General features: G+C 40.7%; 1 protein-coding gene across 1 annotated transcript; it reads left to right on the plus strand.

Moving 5' to 3' along the window:
* The first annotated feature begins 9568 nt into the window (after positions 1-9568).
* LOC100983724 (olfactory receptor 11G2) lies at positions 9569-11385 on the plus strand. Its single transcript, XM_003811716.3, has one exon. It carries the CDS (start codon positions 9584-9586, stop codon positions 10517-10519), a length of 936 nt encoding a protein of 311 aa, XP_003811764.3. The 5' UTR covers positions 9569-9583; the 3' UTR covers positions 10520-11385.

Raw genomic sequence — 11385 nt, forward strand, 5'->3', positions numbered from 1 at the left:
TATTTTCACACCTACTCTCCCAGCTGGTATTACAAAGACACCTGCCTCTGTCCTCGGGAAAGCCTACAAAAAGCTGACTAAGAAGCCCCCATGGAAATTCCCTTTCCTGCTTTCAGGAAAGAAGGTAATGTAGTGCTTAGATGAGAAGACATATTAAAATATAGCTGGAGAGTCTACACCTCTGGGGAAAAAAAAGAGTCTTCTGTTAACTCTGCGACAGTTTTAGATAAACAAGTGGAAAAAACATTCCATGATCATGGAGTGGAAGAATCAATATCCTTCCACTAAAATGGCCATGCTGCCCAAAGCAATATACAGATTCAATGCTATTCCTAATAAATTACCAATGTCATTTTTCATAGCATTAAAAAAAACTATTTCAAATTTATATAGACCCCAAAGAGCTCAAATAACCAGGGCAATCCTAAGCAAACAGAACAAAGCTGGTGGCATCATACTGATGGATTTCAAACTATACTATAAAACTACACTAACCGAAACATCATGATACTGATACGAGAACAGACATATAGGCCAACTGAACAGAACAGATAACTGAGAAATAAAGCCGCATACCTATAGCCATCTGATCTTCAGTAAAGTCAACAAAAATAAGCAATGGGGAAAGGATTTCCTATTCAATGGGGAAACCACTCCCTATTCAATTCAATACTGCAATAGTAAGCTAGCCATGTGCAAAAAATTGAAACTGGACCCTATCTTTCACCATATACAAAAGTTAGCTCAAAGAGTAGAACAAAGATTTAAATGTAAGACCTCAAACTATAAGAATCCTAGAAGAACCCCTCCGAAACAGTATTCTGTTCATGGACCTTAGGAAAGAATTTATGACTAAGTCCTCAAAAGCAACTGCAACAAAAACAAAAGTTGACAAGTGGGACCTAATTAAACTAAAGAGCTTCTACATCGCAAAAGTAACAATCAGCAGAGTAAACAGACAACCTACAGAATGGGAGAAAATATTCGTAAACTATGCATCCAACAAAGGTATCATATCCAAATCTATAAGGAACTTAATTCAACAAGCAAAAAACAAACACCACCATTAAAAAGAGATCAGAAGACATGAACAAACTCTTCTCAAAAGAAGATAGGCTGGGCGTGGTGGCTCACACCTGTAATCCCAGCACTTTGGGAGGCCAAGGTGGGTGCATCATCTGAAGTCAGGAGTTCGAGACCAGCCTGGCCAACATGGTGAAACCCCGCCTCTACTAAAATTACAAAAATTATCTGGGCGTGGCAGTGCACGCCTGTAATCCCAACTACCTGGGAGGCTGGGGCAGGAGAATTGCTTGAACCTGGGAGGCACAGGTTGCAGTGAGCTGAGATCGTGCCACTGTACTCCTGCCTGAGCAACAGAATGAGACTCCATCCCAAAAAAAAAGAAGATATACAAGTGGCCAACAAACATAGTTTTAAAAATGCTCTCAACATCACTAATGATCAGAGAAATACAAATTAAAACCACAATGAGATATCCTCTCACACCAGTCAGAATGGCTGTGGGTAAGAAGTCAAAAAACAGTATGTATGGGTGAGACTACAGAGAAAAAGGGAATGCTTATATACTACTGGTGGAAATGTAAATTACGTCAGCCCCTGTGGATAGCAGTTTGGAGATTTCTCAAAAAACTTAGAACTACCATTCTACCCAACAGTCTCATTATTGGATATATAACCAAAGGAAAATAAATAATTCTACCAAAACATATATGCACTCATATGTTCATCACAGAACTAGTCACAATAGCAAAGACATGGAATCAACCTAGGCGTCCATTAGCACTGGGTTGTACAAAGAAAATGTGATACATATACACCATGGAATAATATGCAACCATGAAAAACAATGAAATCATGTCCTGTTCAGCAACACGGGTGCAGCTGAAAATCATTATCCTAAGCAGATTAACACAGGAACAGAAAACCAAATATCACATGTTCTCACCTACAAGTGAGAGCTAAACAGAGGGTGCACATGGACATAAAGATGGCAACAATAGACACTGGAAACTACCAGATGAGGAGGGAAGGGATGAAGGGCTAAAAAGCTACCTACTAAGTACTATGCTTAGTAGGTACTACTAGGTACCTACTACCTGGGTGACAGGATCAATTACATCCCAAACCTCAGCATCACACAATATAACCATGTAACAAACCTGCACGTGTACTTCCTGAATCTAAAATAAAAGTTAACATTTTAAAACATAATAATATGTTAGAGCTGAATCATAGGGGGTTTTATTTGCCAATTTTAGATCTAATGCTGTCAACAGAGAAAAAAAATCAAAGCTGCTGAAAGAAGGAAGTAAAATTAACTAAGTCTTTGAGATAAAACTTCTTCCATAGTTGGAGATAGAAGGACAGCAAATGAATTGTGCTGAAAGACCTGCACCGCATCAGGGATGAGAAAGGCTTAGAGCCCAACTTCAGATGCAACTGCTGGGGAGGAGCTAGTGCCCTGCTCTGGCCTCTCCTGGGCCTGGCAAGTGTGCCCTGAGAAGCAACTGCTTGGGAGTCACAGACCTCAACCCCAAGCAAGAAAGGAAAAGGTCTATAAGAAAATCATGGTGGTCCTGAGAGGAGATGGATTCCTGCTGTCATTACACTGCCCTTTATGCCTGAGATCTCATCACAAATCCAGCCATCTCTTTTTTCTCAAAAAAATCAGAGGTAACTCTGTCCCCAAAACCCATAACTGACACCACTCACTAGAGGCCCAGTGAACAGCTTTCTGCATCACAGCCATAACACCCTGTGTTACTTTGGTAGACTTTCCCTTGGATACCTGGTAGGTGCTCTGAGTGAGCTTGAAGACTGATTATATCTCATACCATCCCTGACAATTTGGAGGCTGGAAAAGATATTTTCTTCTCTACTGGAAAACAAAGGCAGGAGGCACCAAGGATCTCCAGAGAACGGAGGCCCCAGAGGAAGGAAAGAACCAGCACAGAACAGTCTCCTGACACTGTTCCTCTAGCTGGTAAATTGATCCTCACTGAGCGCAGGAACAGAGCTCACTCCCTGAGGGCTCTGTTCATAATGCCTCCATCCACCAGCAAACACCAAGAGACCTTCTCCCTATTTCTGCTCCTTCATTCTTTGATGGCTAACATAGAAAAGACTACCTCTCCTCTCCAGGACAATCAGACAGTCTCAGAGAAACTTCAGGTTTGTGATCCCCTTTTGTCCATGAAAGGAGATGATGCAATGGACAAAGTTTCCAGGATTGGTAAAGCCTAGGTTGTAATTCAAGTCCTAGGCTCCTTACTCAAATCCACTGTTTTTCTACTATGCCTGAGTTGCCTACCCCTTCTCATAAAAGGAAAAGCTGTTCTTATTTTCAAGGACTTTGCAGAAAGTAAATAGGTGTAATGATATGTAGTCAAAATCAAGTGAAGCAGATGGATGTGTGCTGTTGAGATCAGAACAATAATGCTTCCGATCCACACTGCCTTTTTGAGCTAGCCTTGGGGAAAAAGTAAAACATCAGAGAAATGCTTTTGTCTCATATTATGTATTATAGCACAGGAGCTGGCTAACTTAAAGTGGGTCTAATCCAACATTTCTGAGATATAATGAGGGTGAAGCTGTTGTTTTCTTGTTTGGAAAGTTAATTGACCCAATCCAAGCATCCTGTACACATAAGCACAGCTTTAACACCACTGAACCCGTATTCACACTTGCTTCTGTAACCAACTCGGGGGAATCTGCCTGCCACTTTGGACAGCTCCAGCTTAGCCTTGTGCCAGGTAAACACTGCTGCTGCTCTCTGTACAGAGGAGCTAGGTAATAAAAGGTGAGTAACATTACACTCTTGTTAGAATATCTTTTTTCTGTCACACGCTCTTGATCTACTTAAGTCAAGCGTCAAATGGTGACAGCACACAGAGAATCATTTTCACACCCTTCTTGTTTTCTAGGGCAGCTTTGTTAGACTCTCAAAGTCGAAAAATTGCCCTGAGGGGGAACTTGCCTGGAACTTTTGCCTTCGTGTATAAATGTCAAACTACCCAACTGGCATTTTTTTTTTTTTTGAGACAGAGTTTCACTCTGTCACCCAAGCTGGAGTGCAGTGGCACGATCACGGCTCACCACAACCTCTGTCTCCCGGGTTCAGGTGATTCTCCTGCTTCAGCCTCCCAAGTAGCTGAGATTACTGGCACACATGACTATACCCGGCTAATTTTTGTAGTTTTAGTAATGACGAGGTTTCAACGTGTTGGCTAGGTTGGTCTCAAACTCCCGACCTCAGGTGATCTCCTGCCTCGGCCTCCCAAATAGCTGGGATTACAGGTGTGAACCACCAAGCCCAGCCCCCAAAGGGCATTTTCATCTGAGAGACAAATGCAACAAACATCACCTCTAGATCCATAAAGTCTTCATATCATGTATACATGTGGGATACTTGGAATAATAGTATTTCATAACGAAAAGGAATCAAAAATCATGTAATCCAACTCCCATTTCATATAAAGAAAATGAAGCTTATACAGGTTAAAAGACTACTAGAACCCCTCCACAACTTTGTTGCAATACAGAAGCTAGAATTTCCCTCTAGCTCTGTCCTAATTCTATATCCAAAGCTGTGGAACAATAATTATCTTTAGCAGTCAGGAAGAAACTCTCTGGGATGGGACATGTTCTATCACCCAGAATATTCGATTTCCCATGGCTTCCTTTGAATGGAATTCCTCTCAAGGCTAGGACAACACTCTAGTAGCCTAGGGTAATTTGAAGTCTCTCTTATATATTTCATTTCCTCAAATTTCATCTCTCCTTCATTTTGAAGTTCAATGAAGTAATTGGTAAATATCTATCGATGTGTTGTCTATCTATATCCTCTATAACAGTGTAGACAATCATTTTTTAACAAATATTTGAGAAATACCTATTATCTTCCTCAGACTGTGCGGGGCACTGGCGATAAAGAGTGAACTTGAAGTACAAGAGCAAAAAACCTGAGTCCTGAAAGTACCTGGCTGTTTGTAAAAACTGAAAGAAGGCCAGTGTTATATTGCTGAAGTTTTGAGGAGGAAGGGTGTACATGTTATGTGTGTGCATGCATGTGTGTAGAGAGGAGACAGTCAGAGAGGCAAATTCCAATGGCTTTGGAAACATAATTTAGCTGAAAGTTGGCCCAGAGGTCTGAGTTAGTTCAGCAGAACAGACTGATTCCAGCTTTCACCTCTAGAAGTCCTCTCTGTTTGTTTTTTGTTTTGTTTTGTTTGTTGTTTTGGTTTTTGTTTTGGGGGTTGTGTTGAGGCAGAGTCTCACTTTGTTGCCAAGGCTGGAGTGCAGTGGTGCAATCTCAGCTCACTGCAACCTCTGCCTCCTGGGTTCAGGCGAATTCTTGTGCCTCAGCCTCTCGAGTAACTGGGATTACAGGTGGTGCGTGCCTCCAAGCCTGGCTAATTTGTGTGTTTTTAGTAGAGACGAAGTTTTGCCATGTTGGCCAGGCTGGTCTCGAACTCCTGAGCTCAAGTGATCCTTCCGCCTCGGCCTCCTAAAACACAGAAGTTACAAGTTCCTCTCTGTTTCTAACAAAGGTATTTGCCTCACCAAGGAGCTTCTGTTGTTCCACAGTCAAATGGATGTTCCTTGTTCTGTTTTCCCTATAAATGTGTACAGTAGGGGTTAGCAAACTGTATCCAATGTGCCAAACCTGGCCTGCTGCCTATTTTTGTAGGGCCAGCAAGTTAACAATAGATTTTACATTTTTAATATGTTTAAAAATTGATAGAAAATGAGATTTTGTGACACATGAAAATTATATGAAATTCACATTTCAGTAGACATAATAGTTTTATAGCAACATAGGCACATACATTCACTTACATATTATGTATGGTTGCATTTGCAGTACACAGCAGAGCTGAGTAGTTTTGACAGAGACTATAGAGCCCATGAGACTAAACTAAAGAAAATGTTTGCTGACCCTGGTGTGAGTATCACAGAGATGGAATCCCTCGGTATGGAATTGTTGGCTAGTGTGTGTGTAGTGCAAACGTGCACACCCCTCAGTGGGAGCAGGAGAGCCCAGGGAATGATGTACACTCTGTTACCCTCTGCTTGCGAGTGTTTTCTCCAGTGAATCCTTATTTTATATTTGCAGCGCTTGTGTTAGTGGAGCATCTTTGTGCCTACTTTGTACAACAGAGTGTGTGTTTGTGTGTATGTGTGTGAGAGAGAGAAAGTTTGAATAATAGAATCATGAGATGATGTTGGAAATATTATGAAGGGTCAAATCAAAGATTACATTTTCAAAGTTTTATTTTATTCAAAGAGCATTGGGAAGCTAATTGAAATCTATGTGCAAGGAAAGGAACTGGTCTGATTTTCTTTCTTTAAGGAGTTACTCTGGCTGTGGCATGGAAAACAAGTTACAGACAGGCAAGAGTGGAAACAGGAAGCCAGTTAGAACAGCAGCATCACATGGTCTAGGGGAGAAAAGAGAATAGCTTGAACTAGGATGTTGGCAGTGGAGATGGGGAGAAGTGAGCAGACATGAGACTTATTTTTGAGACAAAACTAAAAGGAATTATTTGTGAATGAGATGTGAGGGTAGAGGAAAAGAAGGAGATACTACATTGAAATAAGTTCCATCAGAAAAAAATTGATTAAACATTTAATCCAAGAAGTCAAATTATTCAACTGTTGAGCAGATGCTTACCCCTAAAATAAAATTTTAGGAACACTAGCAAAAAAATCCTGGTCAAAAATGCCTAAGCATTATTAGTAAGAGTTGTTCTTAATTGATCATAATAAAGTTATATTCCTCTGAATTAGTACTAGTCATACACACTTAATCTTTTTTAGAAAACATGAAGGACCTTCACACATCATAGCAGAATTCTTTTTTGTGTGTTTTTATTCATTAGTAATTCATTAGTTTTATTCATTAGCCATGAATGGCTCGTGTGAAGCTAAGGTAACTTTTAAAACACCCTACAAAGGCAAAGGTGTGACATAGAAATGACTAAATGCTTAATGTCCTTGATCATGAGTGAAACTGGTGCAGAGTGACTTTATTTTAGAAAATCATTAGACCCGTCCACTGTCTGCTTTCAGTTCCCTTTATAAAAGATAAATATGCAGTCTCAGAAGTTTTTGGGCCCCTAAACAAATGACTTTAAAAGTAGAGAAGCAGAAAAGAAAAAACTTATAGAAAATAGAAGTTTATGGTACAGTTACCAGAACCTATTCCACCCTATTCCCACCAAAAGCCAAGTACATTTAATCCTTATTTTGCTTATATACGTTAAAATAGAGTCTGACAGAAACTGTGGAGACTCTTTTGTCTCCAGGCATCCTCCATGTCATGGGAATTAGGGAATCCTGAGTTACAAATGACCTATAGGGTGTTTTTAAAAATTATGTGGCTGGGCGCAGTGGCTCACGCCTGTAATCCCAGCACTTTGGGAGGCCAAAAGGAGCAGATCACTGGAGGTCAGGAGTTCAAGACCAGCCTGGCCAACATGACATGAAACTTATCTATACTAAACATACAAAAATTAGCCAGGCTGGTGGCTTGTGCCTGTAATCCCAGCTACTCATAAGGCTGAGGCACGAGAATTGCTTGAACCCAGGAGGCGGACATTGCAGTGAGCTGCGATTGTGCCACTGCACTCCAGCCTGGGTGACAGAGCAAGGCTCCATCTCAATAAATAAATAAATCATTATGGATTATGTTAAAATTTCTCCCTCAGTTCACCCCATCACCAACAAAACTGAATTCTTCCAACATAAACCTCTAAGTACTCACATCTATGCTTGAGAAGGGTGTCAACTTGCTGCCGGCATCTTTTGTTTTTGGTCTTATAAGTTATACAGAATTTAAATATTCTGCTAAGAAATTAGTAGACTCTGCAGGGGAGGAAAAAAATTTTTTTCTCCTATCTAGGTTCTTCGGCTGGGGCCTTATAAGTAAGACTGACAAAACACAAATCAACAAGAGGAAAATAAACATAAGTTTATGAGCATACGCATCATAAATACACATGGGAGCGCTGGGAGATGAGTAGCTCAAAGGTGTGGTTAGAAGTTAGGCTTACATAGCATCTCAGCTAAAGAATAATAATTTTTTTAGAGAAGTGACAAGACAAAGAAAAAGGACTTTGCATTTCTAGGGTGGGAAACTGTGGGAAAATAAATATTATGGGCAAACTAATGGAAGATACAGGCTAAAGTTGGTAAAAATTGTTATATAGATTCCTCTGGTGCCATCTCCAGGTGGAAAGGGTTTACAGTTGTCTCTGGTAATTTTACCTTGTCCTCCGTGGTAGAGAGGAGAGGAAGGCTACCCTTGCAAAGTTATCCTGTTTCTATGCAAATAATAGGGGAAAGACAGAGAGCTTTTCTTGTATCTGCTTTTTCTCAATTGCCTTCAGCTGAAAATAATCTTATGCCAAAGTGGCATGTTTAGGGGCAGCAGATTCTGCTACCTTAAAACTTCCTGGGTCCCTGTGCCAACTTCAAAAAGCAAAATGTGGATCTAAACATAGAAGGAGGGACACAAACTTTCTTTAGTTTTCTCACTTATGCACTTATTTAGAAAGGGCTCTAATTCCAAGGCTTGATTACATGATTGTTTCACAAAGATATTCTAATTCATTTAAAACAAATGAAAGGCATCATGCAGATATTCAGCCTTCAAAAGCCACTCTGCCTTGAGATGTTCCTAAGTGGTTACTGGGAGATGGACCACAGCTGTAGTCTAATATCGCCTACAAACCCACTGTTATTTAGAATTGCATGTTATCAATTATATCCATAATTTGTATTATTGGAATAGAATTATATATTTAACTATAGTCTAGGCAAATTTATATATTCTTCACGGCAAGCACAGACGTGTTTCAGCATGGCCAGTTAATAATTCTTTCAGCCTGGTCTACTGAGGATGGCTAGGACTGCTGTCCTAACACAAAAGAAACTGACAACAGCTAATTTCCTCTAATTGATTTGACTGTGTTACTCATGAAACAAGTGAATGATATTATTAAGTTAATAAGTTAACCATTTAATTTAGAATAAGGCCAGTGTCAAAAGTGACATAAAAGAAGTAATTCAAACAGTTTTATGGTCTCATATTACATGGCTACACAGTTTCACTCAGTCTCTGCCACAAAAAGCTGCAATGATTTCACCGTCTGAAAATTAAATTCATTTGTGTAAGAATATATACATAAATACATATTCTGTTATATATTTATACAAAGACTCTTGAAGGAAAGTGTTGTAAACATGCCTGAAAATTATAAGGGCTTTACACCTAATAAAATGTAAATGACAGCTTATCAATTTTGGTCAAAAGTTTTCTTGAGCCTATGGTAAAAATGTGAACGCGAGCAAAGAATCAATCCAGATCAATACGTCAGTTTAAAAGAAAAAAAGTGACTATTGACATATCTGCATTCTGTTTTTTACTTTTTACTTTTATTTCAATAGTAAATTTATGCATTTTCTTTCCCAAAATGATTTAAATATAAATCTGATTCCCCATCTATGTTTGCACTGTCATTCAGTAATTGCTGGTGCTTTTACAATTCACGGACACATGAAAATCTTCAACAGCCCCAGCAACTCCAGCACCTTCACTGGCTTCATCCTCCTGGGCTTCCCTTGCCCCAGGGAGGGGCAGATCCTCCTCTTTGTGCTCTTCACTGTTGTTTACCTTCTGACCCTCATGGGCAATGTTTCCATCATCTGTGCTGTGCACTGGGATCAGAGACTCCACGCCCCCATGTACATCCTGCTCGCCAACTTCTCCTTCCTGGAGATCTGTTATGTCACCTCCACAGTCCCCAGCATGCTGGCCAACTTCCTCTCTGACACCAAGATCATCTCCTTCTCTGGCTGCTTCCTCCAGTTCTACTTTTTCTTCTCCTTGGGCTCTACAGAATGCTTTTTCCTGGCAGTTATGGCATTTGATCGATACCTTGCCATCTGTCGGCCTCTACGCTATCCAACCATTATGACCAGACGTCTCTGTACCAATCTTGTGGTCAATTGCTGGGTACTTGGTTTCATCTGGTTCTTGATTCCTATCGTCAACATCTCCCAAATGTCCTTCTGTGGATCTAGGATTATTGACCACTTCGTATGTGACCCAGCTCCTCTTCTAACTCTCACTTGCAAAAAAGGCCCTGTGATAGAGCTTGTCTTTTCTGTCTTAAGTCCTCTGCCTGTCTTTATGCTCTTTCTCTTCATCGTGGGGTCCTATGCTCTGGTCGTGAGAGCTGTGTTGAGGGTCCCTTCAGCAGCTGGGAGAAGAAAGGCTCTCTCCACCTGTGGGTCTCACCTGGCTGTGGTTTCACTGTTCTACGGCTCAGTACTGGTCATGTATGGGAGCCCACCATCTAAGAATGAAGCTGGAAAGCAGAAGACTGTGACTCTGTTTTATTCTGTTGTTACCCCACTGCTTAACCCTGTGATATATAGTCTTAGGAACAAAGATATGAAAAAAGCTCTGAAGAAATTTTGGGGAACATAAAATGTTAATCAAAAAGGTCCTTGCGTAATTAATCTTGTCTTTAATTTTGGGGTTTAAAAAAAACTGGTCTTGGCCAGGCGCGGTGGCTTACGCCTGTAATCCCAGCACTTTGGGAGCCCGAGGCGGGTGGATCACGAGGTCAGGAGATCAAGACCATCCTGGCTAACACGGTGAAACCCTGTCTCTACTAAAAAATACAAAAAATTAGCCGGGCGTGGTGGCGGACGCCTGTAGTCCCAGCTACTCGGGAGGCTGAGGCAGGAGAATGGCGTGAACCCGGGAGGCGGAGCTTGCAGTGAGCCCAGATCGTGCCACTGCACTCCAGCCTGGGCGACAGAGCGAGACTCTGTCTCAGAAAAAAAAAAAAAAAAACTGGTCTTATACAGTTAATTGTTCATCTTACTATTGGCCAAAGCTAAAATACCTGTGAGCATGTTTCTGTTATTTCTCCTTTCAGATCTTGATTATTTGCCCAGTTGTGTAACATGCCTCAATGTTTTTTAATTGACTGGTGGGCATTGTATTTTAAAAACTATAAAGACAATATGTGCAGTAACGAAGGTTTTGTTCTAGCAAGTAGATGGAGTAGAGGCAGATCACATTGATTCTATTTAAGCACTACTTGTATGTGTTTTTAAAATGATCTGTGCTCGTTTTAGTTTTACTCTTAGGGTGTGACTCTTACTGCAGGAACATAGCCTTTCTGAGACCTCAGGGACAAATCTTGACTGTTTAGAAGGCCCCTCCACTTCAGCTGATCCTAGCCTCCTATTTCAGTACTTCTTGAACCCCATGACTCCTGAAACTTCCGCTTTGCTCTTTAGACTCTCAGCTTTTGTTTCTGCTAGCTATTTTGGGGTCTCACC

The sequence above is a fragment of the Pan paniscus genome, chromosome 15, assembly GCF_029289425.2.
Source record: "Pan paniscus chromosome 15, NHGRI_mPanPan1-v2.0_pri, whole genome shotgun sequence".
Taxonomy (NCBI): domain Eukaryota; kingdom Metazoa; phylum Chordata; class Mammalia; order Primates; family Hominidae; genus Pan; species Pan paniscus.

Coding starts and splice junctions, on each gene's coding strand:
- LOC100983724 (XM_003811716.3), top strand. CDS start 9,584: ATGAAAATCTTCAACAGCCCCAGCAACTCCAGCACCTTCACTGGCTTC.